The sequence below is a fragment of the Anabrus simplex genome, chromosome X (assembly GCF_040414725.1).
Source record: "Anabrus simplex isolate iqAnaSimp1 chromosome X, ASM4041472v1, whole genome shotgun sequence".
Classification (NCBI taxonomy): Eukaryota; Metazoa; Arthropoda; class Insecta; order Orthoptera; family Tettigoniidae; genus Anabrus; species Anabrus simplex.
In genome coordinates, this window is record NC_090279.1 from 188976858 (window position 1) to 189002721 (window position 25864).

The window sequence follows — 25864 nt, forward strand, 5'->3', positions numbered from 1 at the left end:
AACCATGTGGAAGTTATGGCTTCCGAATTTCAAGTTTACCATATGGTAACACTAGGCGTTTATCCTCAGTAAAACGTATATTTTGCTTTATTGTTTTAGGAGCGAGTTTTCACTTGCTGAAGCACTGGACATCATTTACAATGATGATATTGACGGTGATGTGTTTATTGAACCACCAATACCAAATATAGACACAGATGAGGATTCTGGAAACGAGGATGAAGGTGGATTAGCTGACAATCTGACGTCTCGTCAATTACTGGCTAACGCTGAAATAAAGTTATCCAACGAAGAAAGAATAGGTGTGGACGAAAACGAGTACAGCCCATCGGTACAGCCACCCACACTAGCGGCAGCTTCACCTGAAATTATATCTACCCCAATATCTGAAAATGTTATCAAGTGGGTCGCTGAGAGGGAAACATCCGACACGCGATGGGAGAAAGAAACTGATTTTGACATTGAAAAACCTACTGCATTCCCCCTTCCAGATTATTCAAGATATGAACACTTGTCAGTAATGGAAATTTTTGAATTGTTTATAGACGAAGAATTCGTAGAACATTTAGTGGAGGAAACCAGACGCTAGCATTATTTTTGAATTATCAGGACCCAAAGATAACAGCAGAAGAAATACGCTGCTTCATTGCCATTCTATATGTCAGTGGCTACAACAACATGCCTTCTAACAGGCACTTCTGGGATTCGAATGATGACTTGAAGAACCTGGCATTTTCTCGGTCAATGAGAAGAGACCGATTTCTTCAAATCTGTAGGTTTTTGCACTTTGCAGACAACTGTAGAATTGACCCTAATGATAAAGCATGGAAAATAAGGCCTATAATGGAAAAGTTAAAGAAGAGATGTATTGATAATTTCATACCCGAGGAACATCTATCATTTGATGAATGTATGGTGAAATATTTTGGCCGCCATGGGTGCAAACAATTCATTCGTGGTAAGCCCGTTAGATTTGGATACAAGATCTGGAGCCTGAACACCAAGGAGGGATATTTAGTGAATTTTGAGTTGTACCAGGGTAAAGGACCAAAATCTAATGCTGACTATGACAACTTATTTGGTAGGGCTGCAAGTCCGCTACTTGCTCTGCTTGAGGAAGTTCCAGATGAGAAAAGAGAACTAAGCTACACCTTTTTCATGGACAACTTATTTTCTAGTGCACGACTTTTCTCATTTCTCAAGTATTGTGGCTATTCTGCCATTGGTACTGTTCGAGAAAATCGAATTCCTAAAGGATGTCCTCTGGAAAACAAGCAAATATTTTCCAAAACAGATCGTGGGACTTATGAGACAGCATTAGAGAAGAATGATGGACTGCTTTATGTCCGGTGGATGGATAACTCCGTGGTAACAATGATCTCTTCTTCATGTGGTGCACAAGAAGTCGGTCAAGTAAAGAGATACTCACAGCAGCAGAAGCGAACTGTAATGATTCCAAGGCCAAGGCTGGTCGCCAAATACAACACCTTTATGGGAGGCACTGACCAGATGGATCAGAATGTTGCCTGCTATCGCATTGGGATACGAGGGAAAAAAATGGTACTGGCCTTTGTTCACATGGATGCTAGATGTGGCTGTTCAAAACAGCTGGATTTTATACAATAAAGGGAGAAAACAAAAAATTGCTCAGCTGGATTTCAAAAGAGAAATAGCTACAATCTATCTCCAGAGATACCAGAATGTACCAAAAGGAGCTGGAAGACCAGCAGTTTCACGGACCTCTCTTAGCGCCCGCATATCAGATTCTGTAAGACTTGATAAAACTGACCACCTTGTCCAGCACACAGAAGGAAAGAAGAGGAAAAGGTGCGCTAATGAAAACTGTAAATCCAGTGTGAGAACAATGTGCTTGAAGTGTGGAGTGGGATTGTGCATCGACTGTTTTGTTCCTTTTCATACTGGCTAGACCGTGTGGTTTTACAAACACAGAAAGAAGTGATGTGTGTAATATATCAAATGTAAAGTTCTAATTGTTATTGCATTTTAGTAGTATTACATTTAATAATAATAATAATAATAATAATAATAATAATAATGTAGAATAGTAGCCTGCTGATGATTTAGAGTGTAAATTTTTAATCAAAGTGATACCCAGTATAAGTAGGTAGTAGAAGCGCCTAGCGTTGCCATATGGTAACGGCAAATATTTTCAAAACTGAGTGATGAATAACATTAAAAATTTCTTTTTCAGTGTGTTTGTGTTACTTAGAGTCATAATAATGTAAAAAACAAATAAAAATTTGGAAAAAAATAATTCAGGCGTTAATGGGTTAATGTAAAGGCAGTTTTGAATTAAAAGTCTTCTTCCATCTGCAGTTACACAAAGCATAACTGCACACCAAACATCGCAAACTAAGTGAACCAAGAGCGTGTTGCCAACCTTCACGCAAATAAAACCTGCACCCCAATGTCGTACCTCAAATTTCTTTAAAAAATATGTGGGGATCTGCATAAATACGGTATTTCCATCATGTTTGTGAAATTGTGATTTCTCTACTGACCCATAATACACTTCGCAATTAAATACACAACAAAAGAGAACAGCACAGGACTCAGAAAAGCATCTTTTGATGGGCATTCACTTGCAAACAAGCTGGCCTTGCACCCAAGGCCAGGATAGGTGAGAGTGCACTTCCCATGCAATGATGATCACAGAGGGAAAAAAAAAAAGGAAGTTGTGGCTCAAACTTGATTCAAATGTTCTCATGTAGCATCGAAACACAAAAACAATCATGATGACACTAAAATTAAGTAGCTATTAAAATTCTTACCTTGCCGTGACAACAGCATGGTTTACTTTGGCAGCAATACACAGGTACTTGAAAAAGCGCTGATGCGATGACCAGAACTGCCCCCACATAGTCTTCTTCATTCGATTCTCAGCATCAATGAGTTCTGCAGCCTCAGTAAATTTCTGCATAGCTTCCACCCACTGTAATATGGTACTACACGTATCATACTGCATCAGCAAGTATTAGGTACAAACATTAAAAGGGTTTCTATGTGATTTAGGGCTGAATTCATAGTCAGCACTTATACATAAGTGGAACCCTTACGTTATAAGGGATCACTTATAATTAGTATTCACTTACATGAGTATACATTTCATAGACAGCCCTTAAAGAGCACACTCACTGATACAGCAAGTATTCACTGGAGATGGGGCAATGCTGTATATTATGCCCATGCTTCCTGGATCATGTAGTTCTGGCTACCGAATAGTGGAATGATCTATGTGTTTTGTTTATCGAAGGACAACGCGCAATATTTTTGAGGTTAAAAGATAGTCTATATTGTACCTTGTTATCAGAATGGATAACGAAACAGCGAGCTGAGGTGGCACCTTCAAGAACTTGTGTCGAAATACATGCACACAATATAGAACAAGCAGACCGACTCAGTTTCTCATCAGAATAGGCCCTACGAATACGTGGGAAAAACTTGTTTTGGAGAATGCAAACTACGAAAATGCCACGAGTCTAAGTTTCTTCTTAATATGTTTATAGTTATCCAGGTACTCGAACCTATACAAATATTCATCCAAATATAGAATATCTAGCCTTACAACGCTTTTAATGATTTGACAAATATATCCGTAGCTCTTACGTTGTGATAGTCATGTAGGGACTAGGGACATTCTCAGAAAATTTTGAAAGCCTGCTGCATCATGAATTAAACGTTTTGATGTGCGATGCCATAGTTTCAGAAACTTCTGATATAATCCGGCAAATGATTGGTTGACTAACCTGATATAATTAGCACAAATTAACCTTAAAATAAATGGTGGTAGTGCAACATGTTCATTTTTCTTATAACTCAGCACGCCTACAGTCTTGATATCTTATCAACTTGCAACATTTTTCCAATGAATTAAGCGAAATACCAGTAATGATGATGATGATGATAATAACCTGAAATTAAGAGGTGGCATAAAATCTCAAAACAATATCTTCATTAATGGTGAGATAGTGAGTCCTCTAGAGGTTATGTTCACTCTCTCACACAAAGGAACAAGAATATTCATAACTCTCACTTTACTAAAACGAAACCTTCTTTAAATTGTTGGTCACATTACATTTCAACAGGATTTTCTTTCTCTACTGTATTGTGTACAAGGAAAGAATTCTGTGAATGAAATGCAACATATTCAGCAAAATCATTAACCTCCATCTTGTTGCAACATAAGCGAGACACTTAAGTAGGTAATATGAAATGAAATCTGTCTTATAAGGCGCACTTATGTAAAGTCCTGTCTATGAATTCGGCCCCGTCCCATTTTAAATCCAAAAATAATATACAAGGGTAATATCACATAATTAATATAAACAGAAAGCTGTTGAATAGTAAATAAACAACAGTAGGTGACATACAAGGAATATCTAAGTTAACAAAATTTTAGCAGGAAATAAAAGTTTCAGGATGATGTAGTGGAAAATTCTTTATTGTATATTCATCCCTAACACTTCTGAAGCATAAGATTTTGGCTATCATCAATTTCCAGAATTACATATATTGTAAGACTATTTCCAAGATTTTCTTCCTCTTGTCTTTGGAAGCATATTTATAAACAGAACATTATATTTACTTACAGTTTCTAGTTAAAAAAAGCATAAGGATAGAGCAATGAATGAATGCCTTGTGGAATTTACAATGAGAATAAATTTCACAAGAAAAAATTGGATAAAACTGCTTCTCAGATGTAAATTACATTCGTTGGAAATAAGGATATAAGCATCAGTGCAAGTAGAACTGCAAGAGAATATGAAACAGAATTAAAAGAAACAAGACCAGGGGGCAGACCCAAAGAAAAATGGACCGATCTGGTGAAGAAAGATGTCGAGGACAGAGGACAAGATCGGGATAAGGTTACGAGAGAACAATGGTACATGGACAAAAATGGAGGGGGCTCGTCCACCACACCTGTGCAACTGGAGATGGTCGATGATGATCTTCACTAGTGAATTATTCTCCTTGCTCCTTCTAACCATTCTCACTTTTCATTTGGGGGTCAGCTTTCCTGGAATGAATTTGCCCAATTCACACCACCCTAGGTTATTATTTGATCCAACTCGGCTTCCCGCAGGCAGACATCCGAGTTTGACGAGGTCTTACTCAAACTCTCAGTTGAGTTCCTTTTGCCATTACTGTGTAAATCCTATGGTCTTCTGGGCATCTATCCCCATGTGGGTGGGGGCGGTAGAATAACACCCATGGTATCCCCTGCCTGTCGTAAGAGGCGGCTAAAAGCGGCCCCAGACGCTCTGAACTTTGGAGAGTGGGTTGGGGACCATAGGGCGCTTAGCTGAGTCCTGGCATTGCTTCCATTTACTTGTGTCAGGCTTCTCCCTTTCATCTACCCTATCCGACCTCTCTTGGTTACCTCTTGTTATTTTCTGACCCCGACGCTATTAGGTTTGCGAGGGGTAGGTAGTCCTTCACTTTCATGCCTTTCATGGCCCTTGTCTTCGTTTGGCTGATATCTTCATTTTATCAAAGTGTCGGATCCCTTCCATTTTATCCATCTGATTAGTGTTAAGTAAAGGATGGTTGCCTAGTTGCACTTCCCCTTAAAACAACAATCACCACCACCATCACCTGGGCATCTCACAACAACTTAGCCTGTTCACGAACAGTTTGTCAGCAATGGACATGACTTAAACTCCCATGAATGTGTTGTTTCTCACTTCGTCCAACAGACTCCACCAGCCCATCTTAGAACCATGAAACTTTTTCACACTGTTCACTTACATGCTAACATACTGTACTATACAATATGGTTGGTCTTGTTGCTGTTTTATAGTGGAAACTTGCTAACCAAAGAAGAAAAATATTACATTTCTCGTTATCGGTACATCCTGCAAGATTTGTGGTTAGAGGAATATTTTGGTGCAAGACAGTAAACAATGAACTATTATCCCAAAGGCTATCTTTACCACCAATCCAGTTCCTGATTGCACTGGACCTAATTATGACACATGCAATGAACCGTTTGTGAGCAATACAGTGGAGACTCAACAAACGACTGAGGACATGGATTTTGCGGACAAACTTTACCTACCAGCACAAGCCTACAGGACATAGTGATGAAGCTGAAACACCTAGAAACCAAGGCTGCAAAAGCAAAGTTTAAAAATCGGTGCTGAAAAGAGGAAATAGATGCGGTTCAAAAATGTTCATGAACACCACGAAACAGATTCAGGGAACAGGTCATAAAAAAAGTAGACAAATTCAGCTACTTTGGCAGGATCATCACCACAGATGGAGGGACAACAGAGGGCATTAACAGCTATATCAATAACGCCAGGGGTACCTTCGCAAATTTACTCCTGAGCTGGAGATCCAAGGGGCTGAGGATGAAAACCAGGCTACAAGTATTCAAGAATAACATGAAGTCTTACTCTATGAATTTGAGACCTACAAAGCAACAATAGCTGAGCCACAAGCTATTTGTTAACCAATGCCTGGGAGATACTTCCCGGGAATTTATACCTTACAAAATTATTAAAATTGAATTAAGTTGTTTCCTTTATTTCAGGTACAATTCTGTTATTTTTTTCTTTTTCAAGTAGCTTATAAATGTATTTATTCATAAAGTAGCTCTGACAGCTTGACAAACCTAACAGTTACAAATTAACTAAATCAAAACTGAAAAGAAATAGCAGCAAATATCACAAATAACCATGCAAGGACACAGGGATAGAGTACACATAAAAGAAAGATCTGGTCCTGGGTATTTGGTGCCCAAATGTAATTTCCAATGATATGCTCCGGGAACGGACCAATCAGAAATCTACAGAACTGGAAATAAAAATGACAAAATGGTGCCGAATGGAACATACGTTGTTGCAGCCAGACAACCATACATACAGCAAAGGAACCGTTGAGGAAAGAAAGGGAAAGGCTGGCCCAGGATGACAGGATGGCAGGCAGTAGAAGCAAAAGGTGATCAGCAGGGAAAGAGGATGAGTGAATTAAAGTACTAGCTGAGAACACAACAATGTGGTGCTCCTCTGTTGAAGTCCTATGGTTCCCAAACGGAGTTAAAGAAAGTACAGTTATTTTAGAGCAGTACCATACACAATTTTTAATTCTAATGACGAGGCAACAGAAGAAGTAACTCACCAGCTTAACTGAGTCATCGTAGACTTTGACAAATTCTTTGGTTAAGTTCACTTCCTCCACTCGGAACCCCACACCATGGAAGCTGAGCTGTCTGGCAATATACATTCCTCTTAGCTTCATGTCCATGGCGACAATTTCCATTGCACCCACACCTCTGTAACAAGAAAAATGTTGGTAATTAATAATCCTTAGTCACTAAGCAAGAAGTACATTAGATCTGACAAAGATCAATCAATATACAATAAAACTTTTGTCTGAACTATGTTGAAGGGATTGAGTATGACAAAAGGACAGACTGCTGAATGTTAAGTAGGTCACGTTCAAATATTTCAGTTGACCTATTCATTCAAATACATCAACATTTCTATTTTTCATCACCCCTGTGTGTCACTTAATTGTGTTGCTATCATGGCCTGTCCTATTCAGACCAGAAAGACAACCCTTATGAAGTTTGAAAACATGACGGCATGTGTCCCAATCCGCAGACAGCATGCCACCACTGAAATGTTTCAGTTGAAGTTGCAGCACTAGTCTGCAAGCATTGAAGGTGTGTTCTAAGCAGTACAGTGAGCATCTAGGATGGCACGACATACAATGACGACGTGAAGGCGTACGCATAATTGCATTATGTCAAGAAGGATGGTCAACAAGAGCAGTTGCTGGACATGCGGTTCGTAATCAAAGTGAGGGAGTTCGAACACGGAAGTGGTACAGGCAGACATGAACTGACAACCTTGCACAGGCCACCCAAGAGCTACGACTGCAATTGATGACAGTTACCTTACAACCGATAAACTGATAATCTTCGAATTTCAGCTTGGCAGAACCCGGAACACATTGCCACCACAGTGAATAATGACCTCCAGGCCTACCCATTTCAATTCAAACTGTGAGAAACAGGTTGATAACAATATTGATTCCCATAGAGAGAACCTGATATATTTGCCCTGGATGAGTAAATTCGTATAATAGGTTCGTTATTGGGAATTATAAATATGATATACTAACAATTTGTTGGTTGTTTTGATCCACCTTTTCAATACAAATGTATATATTGTATTGTACATTGTATTGAAAAGGTGGATCAAAACAACCAACAAATTGTTATATCATAGCATAGTTCAATACGGGTCTAATAATGAGATTAGTTACATGTAATAATTATAAATATTCCAGGTAACTCATTCTTGGTTGCCAACGTTTCACCCCAGTGCACCAATTTGGGCTCATCAGTTGGCAACTATGCAGTGGCCTCCATGATATGCAATAGTACTGCATCTACCTCAAATCTATACATATATAGTAACAGAAACTGGTTGTTTCAAAATATTTCAAACTTTCAAAAACGTGCTGAACGCCAAGAGAGCAGCCGGCTACAGCGAACAGGTGGCGAGTGACGTAGGAACCAGCTCCAAATTGCCAAGGCAGTTACGTCACTTTTCCATACCTTCTACCCTTAATAACTGTTACATTAATTAGGATACGAATATGAGACTAACATCACCGTACACCCCATTGTAATACCTCCAATAATACAAAGTTTCATTAAAATCCACCATGGATTAAGAAAGTTATTGAGAGGAATGGAACAGCTGCAGTCTCCGCTACTTCAGTATAAAAGAAACGCGAAAATTGGACACAAATCAGTTTTGTCCCACAGTGAAACTTGTACGTTGACTGTTGGTGGTTGTCAGTGCTACGATACGTCAAAGTTATAGAGTACACGTCTTCGATTCTCCGCAGAAATCTTGCAATATTTCTCTGTCTATGGACTTAGCCGTGTAGTTAGCGACTGCAATACTTGGAACATTTTCGAGTGACAGATCTTGTGTATCAGAACTTACAATTCTTACGTTCATAAACTATGAATTTCTAGTAGCTTTCTTAACTTGACAGTGCTAGTCTCCGTGTGAAATAGTTTCCCATTATTTGTGAACTCAGGACATTGTGTGAACGAAACCGATTTTCACTATTCAAAATCGAGTTGACAATATTATTCCACTACGTCAAACACAATCTTGCGAGTGAATGGAACTAATATCACTCAACAGTTTGCATTCTAACAGTGTTGTATGTAAATGCAAAGGGTGTGTGTGTGTGTGTGTGTGTGTGTGTGTGTGTGTGTGAACAGGACTAATTTCACACATTAGGCATTTTACTTCTAACAACCAGTTGAAGTGATTGTCATTTTACTTAGTGTGAATAATATTCCTATGCCATCTAGCAGTGTTCATTTCAATGAATAAATCCTCCAAATAACTGTAAAAAGAATGAAAGTGATCTTGAAATTCTGGAGGACCTGAAGAGTGTTTGCGTCTTCAATTTTCCAAACATTTAGAGAACTAATTACCTTTAATTTTTGTGTGCTTAATTCCACAAGTGCAAATGATATTAGGAAGTGTGCAGATCTGATTCCATTAACATTCGGCTGCAAAAATCTTGTCTGAGTTCTTTAAATTTTCGTTTCAAGTAAGAGACTAGTATAGTTCCCTTTAAGAAGTATCTCGTGTCCGATTCCATTGACAGTCAACACAAAATATCAGTATTTATTTTATCCCTTCATGAGAACAGTGAGAATCACATAAATTACACCTCTTTATTCGTCCATCCTGCAAGTCCAGGGGAATTACACATGCGGCTCCATTATTCCACATGAGCAAACCCTGCAACTTGAACTCCGAGACCGTCCAGAACAGCCCTCGAGGGATTGGTAAGTGGTTCCATGGTGAGGACGGGAGGAGCAGTGGTTCGACGCGGAACATCGCCAGCAGCAGGATGAAAGCACATGGTGCCTAACAGATCTCCAACTGAACTGAGGTGATATAATCTTGACTTTGTGTAATAAATCAGCAGTTTAAAATAGACAAGAACTTCATTTGAAGTAAAACCGTCTCATTCTCAGTACCTGCTCCAATTTAATGTACTGTACACGCCTTGCGTTCATCTCATGCTCTTCAAGCTATAAAGTATGGGCATTTCCTGGTATTAAAAAAAAAACACACACACACGGAGAGAGAGAGATCCAGCAGTAACGGTCAGAACGTTCAGGCCTATATTAATTTCAGGTAAAAATTAAAATTTACTGCCATTTGCGTAATATTTTTATTCAATTTTTTTTCTTCACATTCCCTCAATTTATTTTGTACAAAAAATATAGCTGTGATGAGACTCTGACTCATCGAGGTTCCCAGGTAAATAGGGTGACCACTCGGCCACCGTTCCAGTTGATTGTGGTGTAACTCTTCATATATATATATATATATGCGCTGCATTGGAAATGGAGGTTATTCAATTTTTCGGAAATTATTAGGTTACGGATCTGACGTGTTTAAATAAAATGTGTTTGCCGTTTAGTGTTCTATCATCTCCAATCAGTCCAAAGCGTATCCTGCGTCATGACATTTGACCTTAATTTTTTCCGAAACAAAAGCATATCGACCTAAACGCTCTCCTTGTCGATCGGTTAAAAGTTAAAGCGATGGACGAGAAAGTACAAATTTATGCGAGAAGAAGACAATAATGCACATACAATTAAAATAGCTAGAGATTTAGGAACTGCTTATACCACACTTTGCACATCGGCTGCTGGACCTATCATCTAAAGATCTCCCAGCAAATATGCAAACTGTGCGAAGTAATCCACTGAATGGCTCTCTTAAGAGCCAAGTGACTCGAAAGCTTGGACATGATATTAAAATTTGTCAACTGAATATTGCAGGTATCACTAGATCTCAGTGTGACGTTTTGTCAAAATTGCTTCGTAATAATGACATTGATCTGATACTCATTAAAGAAACACATGCTGCTACAGAAGATGAGCTAAGCAAGAGATGGAAGATTTATGGTTATAGTATTATTGGTGCTATCTTTAATAATGTACATGGAATTGCTACATATGCCCTTAACAACTTGGAGCAGGTTGAATTTATCTCATCTAGAACATATAATAATACTCACACTGTAACAATAAAACTGCAAGATCTAACCATCATAAATATCTACAAACACCAGCTCTTCCAGATGCAAGTCATCCAACTATCTATGCTGGTGGCTTCAACAGCCATCATGAAACTTGGAAATAAGCAAGAAATGATGATTGCGGCATAGCTTTAGTAGAATAGTCAGAAGACCAAAATGTAAATCTTATATTTGATGCCAAAGACAAAGGCACGTTTAGAACTGCTGCTTGGAAGCGAGAGTCCAACCCAGACCTCTGTTTCGTCACATGTGACCCTGCAGGCAACCCTCTACCCATGATGAGAGAAGTTATCGGGGACTTCCCAAACAGTCAACACAGACCAATCTTCAATCTTCCTTGACATGGACATCTCTGTTCCCTTAATTACATGTTTCCCACGCCCACGCTGGACTTCTAAAAAGGCAAACTGGACGAAATTCTCTGAAGAGCTGGACAAACGCATCAGATGGATTCCTGCAACAGTGATAATTATCAGATATTTGTAGGGCTTGTGGAATCTGTAGCCAAAAACCACATCCCAAGAGGCTACAGGAAAGAATACGTTCCTGGATGGAGTGAACAGAGCGATGCCCTATACAAAGATTTTCTTGAAACAGGTGCCCATACGACTAGTGAGGAGCTATTACGGAGTCTGAATGAAAATTGTAGACAGAAATGGACAGAAACAGTTAGTAACTTGGATTTCTCTCGTTCCAGTAGAGAAGCCTGGACCCTACTGAGAAAACTTGGAGGAAGCTCAACAGGAGTTAGAGAGAAGTCAACTATCTCACCAAACAAAATAGCCTCCCATATTGTACAGCATTAAAGGACATGAAAGTTGGTAAGGCACCAGGTTTTGATGGAATACATCCCAAATTCATCGTAAATATGAGACACAATGCGAGAAGGTGGTTGACATGCTTCTTTACCCACAAACTTCAGACAGGTATTCTTCTTAAGGAGTTTAACAAGACTAAAATCCTTGCCATATTGAAACCTGGCAAACCAAAAGATGCATCACAAAGCTACAGACCAATCGCTCTCCTCAGCTGTTCCTATAAACTCCTGAATTAATGAACATATTCCTATTGACCAAGCTGGTTTTAGGCATAATCGTAGCTGTTGTGACCAAGACCTTGCACTCACAACATGTACTGAAGCAGGCTTCCAGCAACAGTTGAAAACCTCTCCTGATTTTTTTTAAAATTTTTTTTTAAAAATCTTTCTGCTGCTGGCTCCTCTCCTGTTCAATCTAAATGTATCAGATTTGCCACCAACGAATCCAGAAAATTTTGCTATGCTGATGATATAGCTTTAGCTACAAGTCATAGTAACCTGAAAGAAACTGAGAACATTTTACATGATGACTTGATGACCTTTCCATTCTTAGTGACTATTTTTGGAAATGGAGACTCCAACCAAACACCAGCAAAACTGAGGTGTCATGCTTTCATCTGAATAACAAAATGGCAAGCTGTCCTCTCCAAATATCTTTATGACAAGGTCATCGCACAGTAACTACCCAAAGCACTTAGGTATAACATTAGATTGGACACTCTCCTTCAGGCAACATCTAGTAAATACAGAAGCAGAGATTAGGAGTTGTAACAACATTCTGCACAAGTTGTCTGGTACAACCTGGTGCGCGTCTGCAACTACCTTGTGATGTTCTGCCCTTGGTTTTGTTTTCTCTGTGGCAGAATATTGTGCTCCCGTGTGGATCAACAGCTGCCATGTGAAACTTGTGGACACTCAGCTCAACAACACAATGAAGATTATTTCAGGCATAACAACATCAACTCCTACCCTCTGGCTTCCTGTCTTGAACAACATCATGCCTCCTTCATTCCGTAGAGCACCAGCACTTTTGGGAGAACACTCCAAGATAAATGAGAACCATGACTTGCCATCCACTCCAATATTCCTGACCATCAGAGGAACCGGTTGAAATCTAGACATCCGCCAGTTAAGTTCGCTCAGAAGCTCACAAAAGACAATTTCAACACCAATGCCCAATGGAAGGAAAAATAGATCTCAAAAACAGGTGAACATCTCTGGCCTTTCTTTCCACTAATTCAAGGTTTGATCTCCTAAGAAGAACTTGTACCATCCTCAATAGGACTCGTAGCAGTCATGGAATCTGTGGTGCGTCCCTGTAAAAATGGAGAAAGATGCAATCCCCCAAGTGTGACTGTGGTGAAAACTATCAAACACACTGTAAAGGAGTGCAGCAGAAGAGCCTACCCTGGAGACTGTTTTGATTTTCTAGAGGCCAATACAGAGGCTCTAGAATGGATTACAACTTTGGACATTAACCCTTAGCCCTCTTTTTCTTCTGAACACTGCTGCCTCTCCAGCTCTGCTTGCAGAGGAATAACAGAGAGCACAAACATATTGACGGCATATTTATAAAAATCAGCTAAAGCAAACACAAAATAAATATAATACAAGTACAATCCAGTATTCAGGTGCAATTTTCAGCATTTTCAAACCTAAAATTATCTCAGACAGTCACTTTTTGTCTGTAATAGTACATTGTGTGAAACTTCCCAAAACACTCGGAGGGATGTAATCCAGGCTTTTTTCTGCAGGTATTGCTGAAAAAACCACTCTTGCATCGTAATTTAGGCTTACTGTTTATTGCCATATTTATGATTACGCCTAAAAATGCTTTGAATTCAAGTAAAGTAACATGTATCCACGACCCGCTAATAGACTCACGTGTGAGGGGCGTAACCTTTTGAATGTTTACACTAGCATACCGGTTAGTCTCGCGCACAATTTCCGACAATAACTCGTCAGTCAAAGGTAATAATTGGAAAAAGTTAAGTTCATTCAACCATGCGGTTGTTTATAACCTGAAGTACCTGTGAATGAGTTTTTGAAATCCAAGTCAGTGTCGCGGTATTTCCTCCATACATCAAAAGAGGTAACAGCATTGCCATTCAGCATAATTTTCTCATTATCGGGATTTTTATCACTCAACTCACCAACACAATCTCATTCCGCAATATCTTTCTCACCATTTAATTGAAAATCACTCCCACTATCGCTGAAATCAACGTAACTTTCACCTAAAAGTCTGGCGATTTCTTTCTCACGCTGCTCGAACGACGCCATGTTGCTAAGCAACCTCTGTTTACAAACTCACATGGTCTGCAAAGAATCTGCACAAAGCCTGATTTCAAAGAGATTATAGCTATACATGGCTTCAAATTTTCGTCGAAGGTTTGCAGTACATTACTGTACCTGTAATTCATGCACGCGTAACCCGACAAAGGAGTTATAGAGGGAAGAATGTCATGTCGGGCATTGCCCGACATAGGACCTATGCGGGATATTCTCGTTGTCGGACATGGCCCGCCGCGTGAGTGCTAAGGGTTAAAATATAATGTATTTGCTTTCCTGTTAATGTACATACATGCCATATGATTCATAAATAATAATAATAATGCACAGTTATTAGTAAAAGAAACACTAGTTCAGCAGCATTGTTATGAAGCTGGTGATGAAAAGGTGGGGTGTTGGGCAAACATACAGGAGAGGATGGAGATAACCAGTAGTTTCAACAACTTCACTGCCATTGATAATATGATAATAACTAGTAAGAAGCAGACAATCTATTCAGATCTGCAAGGAAATTCAGGCAGCAGATGAAGAGAATGATGAAGAGGAAGAGAATTCTATAAGATGTCTTCCAGTGAGGTAACCTTGAACCGAGGAGGTTTCTGGAAGGTGCAACTAGTGTCTCAGAAGACATGGAGAGCAATGTGGGAAATGGAAAGGTTTATGAAAGAAGAAGCCAGTAAAAATCACATTTAACCGACCCTGGACAATTTATTTTCCAAGCAGAAGCCTAGACTTTTCTGTTCGACAATTTATTGTACGTTTTATACCGTATTGCTTTTACATTATGTACAAAGCACTATCTAGCTTTTAAAGGTTTTTAATGTTTCTTCTCTTGTGCATGGTTTTATATAAAATGTTCCCTTCTCTTGTCATATTTTTTATTACAGTACATTCAGTTATTTTACTTTATCCCTCAAAATACAGGTCATGAAAGTCAAATAACATTGTGACTCTTCCTTTAGCAGCCCTTATATATTGGACTGTTTTTGTATAATTCACAAACAAGAAAATCTGGAGTCTATGTGTTTCACGTGTATTTCAGGGTATCAGGCATTTTTTAAGAAGCCTCCTGCTTATAGATTTTTATTTTTTAAGCGGTCCCTTGAACTTCTTAACAGAGTTTTACTATAGAATAATTTACTTTTAAAAAAATCAAAATATTTCTATTTTTACTTTCGTCCTAATAGATGTTGACATGTTACTAAAAACGGAAGCAGAGAGAGGGTGTTTAGCGGTTGTTGTAAGGATGTAAAGGAGAGGACATATAAGTCTCTGGTAAGACCCAAAACTAGAGTATGGTTCCAGTGTATGGGAGCCTCACCAGGATTACCCGATTCAAGAACTGGAAAAAATCCAAAGAAAAGCAGATCGATTTGTTCTGGGTGATTTCCGACAAAAGAGTAGCATTACAAAAATGTTGGAAAGGTTGGGCTGGGAAGAACTGGGAGAAAGAAGACGAGCTGCTCGACTAAGTGGTATGTCACATGTGATAAAATTCATTTTTGGGTCCGTATTGAAAATATTTGTATTAAACTAGCTGTAGTACCCGGCGTTGCCCGGATAGTTTTTGAATGTTTACCTTTAATATTTGTATTACCAGTTAGTTAAGTGTGAGGTGAATGCTTATAGAATTCTTTTTGAGATGTTGATTTTACGACTTATCATGTAGTTTTAGAGTTATTTGGATGTATCTGACTTCAAGTTTTAGATTATTTAATTATCGAGTAAACACTAATCTCAGTCATTTTATACTATTTACTTTTAAGCCCTTCTCAGCTCCTGCCTCGATGGAGGCTGAACGTGGACTTAACCGCTATCCACAGAGTCACAGTTCGTATCAGCGACACATAAACAATGGATTTCGACATTAATATTGGTTATTTTCCTTATTTTTGCACGTCAGCCTCTCTCATTCCCCAACACCAGCGGGGGCTAGGTGTATCTGACCTCACAGTAATGTTTTCTACATCTTAAACGGCATCCAGAGTGTTACAGTTCATCTCAGCGACCCAGAAAACTATGGATTAGACACAAATTTCGGTCGTTTTCGTTTAATTTTTACATTTCGCCCCTACTTTAGAGGCTATGAGACTGTTACCCCTAAGGTATATTTTTCCAGACAGTAGGTCCAGTATACACACATGCGTCCATTCTCTCGGTCATTTTCGAAATTTTGTTTTTCACTTTTTCTCACCGCTATGCGAAAGGAGGCAGAAATTGGACTTCTAAAAAAATTGGAGCGTTACTATTCATCTCAGCGACCCTGAAAAGAATGGATTCGACACTATTTTCGATTATTTCTACATCTCATCCCGTCGTAGGCGTGCTAGGATTGTCATACCTCCACGCAGTTTTTCTCCTGAAAATAAGTCATAAGTGACCAAGTTTTTTGAAATTGTTCCCGTAGTCCCGAAACGTATGGATTCAACACTAATATCGGTCATTTTCAGTCTTAGTTACGTTTCGTCCCCTTATCTAAGGCTTCTAGGGGTATCTTTCCCCCTTAGTATTTTTTTCAGGTAGTAGGTAATATTTGTATTAAGATCTGCTGGCAGTTATACTGGAACGTACAAAAAACATCCTTAATCTCGGTCATTTGGATATTTTCTGTTCATGACTCCTTCTCACCCGCCTGGCAATTGGGGATCAGCTTGGACTTCGACAACCGGAGTGTCACTCCTCATTTAAGCGACCCCTAAAACCATGGATGTGACATTATTTTCGATTATTTTATATCTAACTCCCTTCCTAACCACCCACCACAAAAGGGGCCTTAATTTGGACTTTAAAAGTCCAGAGTGCCACTATTCATCTCAGCAACCCCGAAAACTATGTATTCGACACTATTTTCGATAATTTTATATACCTTCCCCCATTCCCCGCTGGGGGCTGAACTTGGTTTAAAAGATTCCGGAGTTACACTGTTCATTTCAGTGGCCCCGAAAAGTATGGATTGGACAAAACATTCGATGATTTTTATATATCAGCCCCTCGCCCCCTCCCCCGCTTCGAAGGGCGCCTGGGGTGTCTTACCCTCACGTGGTTTGTCTCATGATACTAAAATTCCGGACTGCCGCTATTCATCTTAGCGACCCCAAAAACTGTGGATTCGACACTAATTACGATTATTTTTATATATCGCTCCCCCTTGCCTCCCACCCTAAAGGGGGCTGAACTTGGAATTAAAAAATTTCCCGCGATGTCACTGTTCATCTAAGCGACCCCGAAAAGTATGGATTCGACATTATTTTCGGTTATTTTTATATATGACCCCCCTTGCCCCCCACCCCTAATGGTTCCTGGGGTGCCCTACCCCCACGTGGTTTGTCTCCCGATAATAAAATTCCGGAGTGTTATTATTCACCTCGGCGACCCCGAGAAAAGTATATCCGACACTAAATACGATTATTTTTATATCTCACCCCCCTTGCTCCCCGCCCCAAAGGGGGATGAACTTGGACTTAAATAATCCCGGGGTGTCAATATTCATCTAAGGGACCCCGAAAGTATGCATTCGACACTACTTTCGATGATTTTTATATCTCACCCCTTCGGCCCCCGCCCCTATGGGTTCCTGGGGTGCCCTACCCCCATGTGGTTTGTCTCCTGATAGTAAAAATCCGGTGTGTCAGTATTCATCTCAGCGACCCCAAAGAGTACTCGACATTCTTTTCGATTATTTTTATGTATCACTCCCCCCTTGTCCCCCACCCTAAAGGGGGCTGAACTTGGAATTTAAAAATTCCCGGGATGTCACTATTCACCTAAGCGACCACGAAAAGTATGGACTCAACACTATTTTCGATTATGTATATATATCACTCCCCCCTCGCCCGCACCCCAAAGGGGGCTGATTTTGGACTTTAAAAAAATTCCGAGTATCACTATCCATCTCAGCGACCCAGAAAAGTTTGGATTAGACATTATTTTCGTTATGGGGTGTCTTACCTCCACGTGTTTTGTCTCTTGATACTAAAAATCCGGAGTGTCGCTATTCACTTTGGCGACCCCGAAAACTATGTATTCGACACTATTTTCCATTATTTGTATATATATCACTCCCTCCTCGCCCCCACCCAAAAGGGGGCTGAACTTGGACTTTTAAAAAATTCGGAGTGTAACTATTCATCTCAGCGACAACAAAAAGTGTGGATTCGACACTATTTTCGTTTATTTTTATATATGACCCCCTCGCCCCTCAGGGTTCCTGGGGTGTCTTATTCCCACGTGGTTTGTCTCCTGATACCAAAAATCCGGAGTGTCGCTATTCACTTTGGCGACCCCGAAAACTATGTATTCAACATTATTTTCGATTATTTGTGTATATCACTCCCCCCTCGCCCCCAAACCCAAAGGGGGCTGAACTTGGACATTTAAAAAATCGGAGTGTCACTATTAATCTCAGCGACCCCGAAAAGTGTGGATTCTACACTATTTTCGTTTATTTTTATTTGTGACCGCCCTCGCCCCCCGCCCCTAAGGGTTCCTGGGGTGTTTAACCCCCACGTGGTTTGTCTCCTGATACTGAAAATCCGGAGTGTCGCTATTCGCTTTGGCGACCCCGAAAACTATGTATTAGACATTTTCGATTATTTGTATATATCACTCCCCCCTCGCCCCCGCCCCAAAGGGTTCTGAACTTGGACATTAAAAAAATTGGAGTGTCACTATTCATCTCAGCGACCCAGAAAAGTATGGATTCGACACTATTTTCGTTTATTTTTATATATGACCCCCTCGCCCCCCGCCCCTAAGGGTTCCTGGGGTGTCTTACCCCCACGTGGTTTGTCTCCTGATACCAAAAATCCGGAGTGTCGCTATTTACTTTGGCGACCCCGAAAAATATGTATTCGACATTATTTTCGATTATTTATATATATCACTCCCCCCTCGCCTCCACACCAAAGGGGGTTGAACTTGGACTTCAAAAAAATTTGGAGTGTCACTATTCATCTCAGCGACCCCGAAAAGTATGGATTCGACACTAATTTCGTTTATTTTTATATATGACCCCCCTCACTCCCCGCCCCTAAGGGTTCCTGGGGTGTCTTACCCCCACGTGGTTTGTCTCCTGATACCAAAAATCCAGAGTGTCGCTATTCACTTTGGCGACCCCGAAAACTATGTATTTGACACTATTTTCTATTATTTGTATATATCACTCCCCCCTCGCCCCCACCCAAAGGGGGCTGAACTTGGACCTTTAAAAAATCGGAGTGTCACTATTCATCTCAGCGACCCCGAAAAGTGTGGATTCGACACTATTTTCGTTTATTTTTATTTATGACCCCCCTCGCCCCTAAGGGTTCCTGGGGTGTCCTACCCCCACGTGGTTTGTCTCCTGATACTGAAAATCCGGAGTGTCGCTATTCACTTTGGCGACCCCGAAAACTATGTATTCAACATTATTTTCGATTATTTGTATATATCACTCCCCCCACGCCCCCCCCCAAAGGGGGCTGAACTTGGACTTTAAAAAAATCGGAGTGTCACTATTCATCTCAGCGACCCCGAAAAGTATGGATTCGACACTATTTTCATTTATTTTTATATATGACCCCCTCGCCCCCCACCCCCAGGGGTGTTTGGGATGTCTTACCCCCACGCGGTTTGTCTCCTGATACCAAGTCATAAGTGTATCAAATTTGGTTGAAATCGCTCCAATGGTTTGGGAGGAGATGTGGTACAAACCCACCCACCCACCCACCCACCCACCCACATACATACAATGACTTTTATATATATATAGATATGTTCCAAGCTGTCAACGGAGAGATGGCGTGGAATGACATTAGTAGATGAATAAGTTTGAGTGGCGTTTATAAACTTAGGCAAGATCACAATATGAAGATAAAGTTGGAATTCAAGAGTACAAACTAGGGTAAATATTCATTTATAGGAAGGGGAGTTAGGGATTGGAATAACTTACCAAGGGAGATGTTCAATAAATTTCCAGTTTCTTTGAAATCGTTTAGGAAAAGGCTAGGAAAACAACAGATAGGGAATCTGCCACCTGGGCGACTGCCCTAAATGCAGATCAGTACTGATTGATTGTTAACTGCTTTACGTCCCATTAACTACATTTACGGTGTTCGGAGACAATGAGGTGCCGGACTTTTGTCCTGCAGGAGTGCTTTTATCAGCCAGTAAATCTATGGACACAAGGCTGACGTATTTGAGCCCCTTCAAATAGCATCGGACAGAGCAAGGATCGAACCTGCCAAGTTGGGGTCAGAAGGTCAGCGCCTCAACCATTTGAGCCACTCAGCCCAGCACCAGAGAAGAGAATGAACATGCACAAGCCGCTTCAAAGGTTGCGAACAGAGATAAAGCACTAGAACAGAACTAAAAATGAATGTATAGACAGCGGATCTGGTCGGGTAAAAATGAAGTAATTCTTTATGGTCTTACCTCTTTTCGACAGCTGATATGAAGTCCATGAACTCAGGGAAGGGAGTCCCCTCACCCCAGATGCCAAGCCGTGTCATGTAGGCCATGTTGCGGGGTTCAGAGGCGCCAGTGGCAGATGCGTACACCACTCGAGCCTTGGGAAGCTTGTTCTGGAGGTCCAGAACAGTCAGACCAGTCTTTGTAGGCTTGCTCGAGCCCACAGGACACAAGTTCTTGGCACGGTGACATTCATCAAACACTATCAACCCATCAAAGTCCTCCCCACACCACTGTAACAGTTGCTTCAGCCTTGTTTTATATTTGCCACCTGACTGACTGGACTCACCAATAAGAGCAGAGTACGTGGAGAAGATGACTCCCTTCTTCACGTTGCCGTTCACAGCCGATGAGATCTTCGCGTACTTAAACTGTAAATTTAAAAAATAATGAAGGATGTAAATTGTAACCAAGTAGGAAATAAAAATTAAATTATTAATACTCGTTTTAAAAGTTAGGACAAACAGTAAATAACATGTAAAAGCCATTTCAGAAGTTATGAACTAAGATAAAAGCATTAGACCAGAACTACAAATTTAAAAAAAAAGGATATTTACAACCTCAAATTAAAAAGAAGACTTTATCCTGTCAGTCACATTCAATAACAAAACTTTAATATAACACAAAGGCTGAGTTGCAAAGAGATGTTGATATGCTCAAAAGACAAAGAATAAATCACAGATCTCAAAGCCAGCATGAAAAAAATATCAAGAACTGATGTAGATACAAGGCTCCGAAGAGTTTAGCTTCTAAATTGGTAGTTCGCAATCCACGTGACCAAGGTTTGACTTGTATTATCTATGCATTAGTGCAGCACACAGCATTTTTAAACTGTAATCCCCACCCCCAAAAAGCCTTAATTCATAATACACATTATGTAAAACGTACAAAAATCAGAAAATACATTGGGTGAATTGAAGAACAAGGTCCTACCCTAAAATAAGAAATATAAATAATTAATTGCGGCATCCAAGGAAATTAAGTAACTTGCCGCTACTGGCTGGCGTGCAATGAAGGTTAAAGCCTAAGAGTTATTGAAATCCTCTCCAGATATACCACGTGCACTGTCACCAGCCTCCAAAGACAACTGGCAGTATATCAGATTCAACTCAACAGTTCACTGGAAGCGGAGTGGTGGCGCCAAGTTATTAATGAGAACGATCAACTGATATACAACGCTAGAACAGAACCGCACTAACCTGTCCTCGTGTTCAGAATAAAATTAATGTTATAAAATCCTAAATAACACAGTTATTGTGAATAACAACGCAATTCGGATGAGAATGTGAGACAAAACGAACACAGTTAATAAGAAGGGAAATATCTAGAGAATAAAATGCATGTTATATGAACCGAAATAATACAACTCTCAGGCATAACTGCGCATGCAGGACAAGAATAATAAGGTACAATACTACAAAACAGAACACCCTCAAACAGTTAACCCCTCAGCGCCGACCTCTATACGTGGTATAGACCTCCTTTTCTTCCGTAGCCACCGACCTCTATACGTGGTATAGACCCATACATGGTTTTGCATTTACGGCTATAGCGTGAAGAGTTTTGGTGTTATGGATATGCAAATTGTTTTGTTTCCAAGAAGACATTTTCGGGTTTATCAGTGTTCTAAATAAGAATTGAAAATCGTTAAAGTGTAGTTGCTTTTGCAAGGATAAGTATTTGTCAATTATGTCTGAGCACCAATCCCTGCTTTTTTAATAGTCCGTTTGCTTCATTCATTCCCACAGAATAAAATAAAGAAATGATGATCTGAGAAGTTTGTCTTTTCGTGTGATGTTCTTTGCTCTAATTTTGTATTAAGAGTGTGGTTTATTTATTATATTTGTCTTTATTTCTCAGCTTGTAGTCTTCGTAACTCTCCACGAGTGCTCTGTGTAGGCATCAGTTAGTGCTGCTTTCTGTCATACGACACGAGAAGCACTTGTGCATGGTATATATCTCGTTTGAAAGACGATGTATCGACCTTTTAATCTGAAATATGTATAGAGTTGGTTTGATTCGTCATAAATGTTATTCCCCTCATTCAGTTTCGTCCTGCCGCTTTCGGTCCCGCTGCAGCTTCATCAGCTTGTGTGACGCACCGCGCTCAATGGCTAGCTCCTGCTGAGAGTAACATGCTTGAAATATAGTATAATTCAAATGAAAGTTTAGTCGGAAGTAGTAGTGGCAGTATTAGCAGTAGTGATAATGAAACAGGTGATGTGGCTGTGGCCGATGCAGTGGTAAATAATGAGAGTGACGATGAGGAGGAACCAGTACTTGGAAATTTCGTGTAGGAGAATATAGATACGCATACATGTCAAAGGGAAGTTTTCAACAGTGAATTATGATTCCTAGATTCTCCAATAATATTTAGACAAGTCACAGGGACAAACATTCAGCAGTTATCTTATCGGTTTGAGCTGATGGAAGGTTTGTTTACGTAGTACAAAATACGCTTCTCGGGCGGGAAACGAAATATTCAAGGCCGGCGCGCATCAGATAATACAGTTCCAAGGTTGCAGGAAATACGTTTTATCAGGAAATTAGCACCCATGAGTGAGAAATCCAAACCTCAGAGACGTTGTATCGCGTGTTCAAAACACGGTGAAAAGAAGACGTCGGTGTACTGCTGCCAGGAGTGTGCCTTGGGTCTCTGTCTCAAAGAGTGCTTCGAACTCTATCACACGGAACTAAATTACTAAGGAAATGTGAAACAATTATGTAATTATCTTCATGTACATAGTTCTACCATAAGGAATTCCAAATTTCGTGAATATCGGGCCACTCTGATACTAGTAGCAACGCTTTAAGTGAATCAATGTATTTCAGTCGCGCGTAGTTGAAATCTCATCCGGCCGCGGGATAGGAAGCTCTTTAAACGGCTGCGACGCTGAGGGGTTAATAAACACTCCAGTAAATGAAATATCGGTGAAATTACCACTAACCATTAGCAAATCTTGTAGCTGTGTTGTTGCAGCCTAAAAGTGGAATAAATCCTTAATAAAAGGGAACCCACCACTCAGGATATACCTGAGTCCATACTTCCCAAGTCACCATCAGTTGAACTCTCGCTCTCACTTGAGTTTAATGAGATAACATCATCTATGTTATCTTTCACAACAACCTCTTTCTCCCAAGTGTCATTATGTTTTTCTGGTGTGGTTAATGACCCAGTCCTCCATACTTATATGGCTCACAACTTCAGAGAAAAGGTAAGAAGGGCAACCTGTTGTCTTTTTTCTATCCCAAAACATTCCCTCACACTGCACAACATTTCACAAGATTGGCTCCTGAAATGAGCCTGTGACCGAAAGCCTTCCTTTCTTAGGGAATTTCACTCCTAGCATCTGATATCAACAAGATAAAATAACGTACACGAAGGGCATCAAGATAACCTAAAGACAATTAAATACTAAAGCTACCTCTTGTACATTTAAAATTAGCGCCAATATAATGTTACGCTACACTTACATTTACTACACATGCTATATTGTCACTAAAAACATCATGAAATAAAAGCACAAAGACCATCAAATGAACAGAGGATAATAAACAGAGCTGGCAAGAAAGTGAAATAGTTTTTTTTATAAAACTGACAAATGTGGTCCAATGAAGGCCAAAAAATGTAAATAAATAAATTACTTTTAAAAATTTATCAGAGCACATCAACCATCTTACCAAAAATTGATTACTTAAAAGTCTTCTTACCTTATTTAGAGCGTGCACTTCAATTTTGTTAGCACCAATGTCCCTCAAGTCTCGCTCTGCATCATACTTGAGATCATTGGAAACGGAGACCCAGATGGCACGTTTACGTCCTTTCAAGTAGTTCTCAAAGATGATACCAGCAATAGTTCTGCCCTTGCCCACACCAGCACCATCCCCTGCAGATAAAAAACCATTCTTAACCCTTCGACCGCTAGCCTCATACGCGGTGTCCATGTCCTATACCGCCAAGGTGTAACGAGCATTTTTTACCTAGTAGTAAATTATTCCAAATAACTTCTATTCCATTTACGTAAATTGGAAGGGGGTTTCTTTGTTCTGAAGGTCATGCTTCGGGCATTTTATTGACGTAAAGTAATGCACCTTTATTTTATAAATTTTTATTTTATGAAGTGATAATTCAAATCAATATTTTCTTTCCTTGAACAAAAAAGTATTTCATGATCAAAAAAACGTTAAGGAAAAATATTTTTATTATAAAAAACTGTATTATTTTACAGAGGTGGCGTTTCCTATGGAACATATAAAAACATAGATCTTTATGTACAATATTAGAGTATCTGTAATTTTTTTTAAAATTATTATTATTATTATTATTATTATTATTATTATTATTATTATTATTATTATTATGACATTACTGTCAAAGTTTCTAATCTTACATTATATGCCAAATGCTGCAGTTCAAGGTTTGTTTTAAGTAAAAAAATGATTACTAACGTCTATTTCACACAAAATTAACACTCAAAAATTCACTTTTTGTCCTGAAAATATGATACAAGAAACTATTTACTAATATTTACACATGATTATGATGTGTTCTACCAAATGTGCTTAGGGAGGCACTAAGGCTGTACAACCTTCTTACACTGTTTACAATTAATGTATCTGGTCTTTTTCCATTTACCACCTTGATTAGTACTAATTTTTCTGCATACGGAGCAGTTGCATTTTTTTTCCCCCAGTAAAACATTAAGTTGCCCGCCTGCGGGAGCTTAAATTTCCGCCTGGTTACCAAGCCACTCGGCAGCAAGTTCAACTAAACTTGTTGTATATAGTCTCATTTAATCCAATACTAGTCCAAAACATGTATTATACATTATTAAAGCGAATAAATAACTTGGAAAATATTTATTCCGGAACGTCTCATCAATCGGGCGTTTGAGGTTCAGTCTAGAAATGCTTGCGTTTAAGGGGTTAATATGCCATTCTTAGAAACAGCCTTAGGGTCATATTCATGAACCAGACTTTATACGCACTAAAGTCACCATTTTCCCGTTCATAGTCGAGATTTTGTGGAACGTAGACTTTGCTTCAAAGTCGCCAATGGCCCGTACTTCGACTTTACAGTTGACTGTAGAGCATAAAACAATGGCGGACATTCTAAACATAACCCGGTTTGTGAAAGACTTTGAATACGTCTAGGAGATTATACAACGATGATATAGTTTTTGACTC

General features: G+C 39.6%; 1 protein-coding gene across 4 annotated transcripts in view; it reads right to left on the reverse strand.

Moving 5' to 3' along the window:
- The window catches only part of sno (strawberry notch), a 205929-nt gene that overhangs the window by 79176 nt on the left and 100889 nt on the right, over positions 1-25864 (reverse strand). For all 4 annotated transcript variants that reach the window (XM_067159301.2, XM_067159299.2, XM_067159300.2 and 1 more), the window contains exons 8-11: positions 24389-24564; positions 20642-21048; positions 7144-7297; positions 2793-2953 (exon numbers count right to left, since the gene is read on the reverse strand). In XM_067159301.2, coding sequence (XP_067015402.2) covers positions 2793-2953; positions 7144-7297; positions 20642-21048; positions 24389-24564 — 898 coding nt within the window. The remainder of the gene's footprint in view (positions 1-2792; positions 2954-7143; positions 7298-20641; positions 21049-24388; positions 24565-25864) is intronic.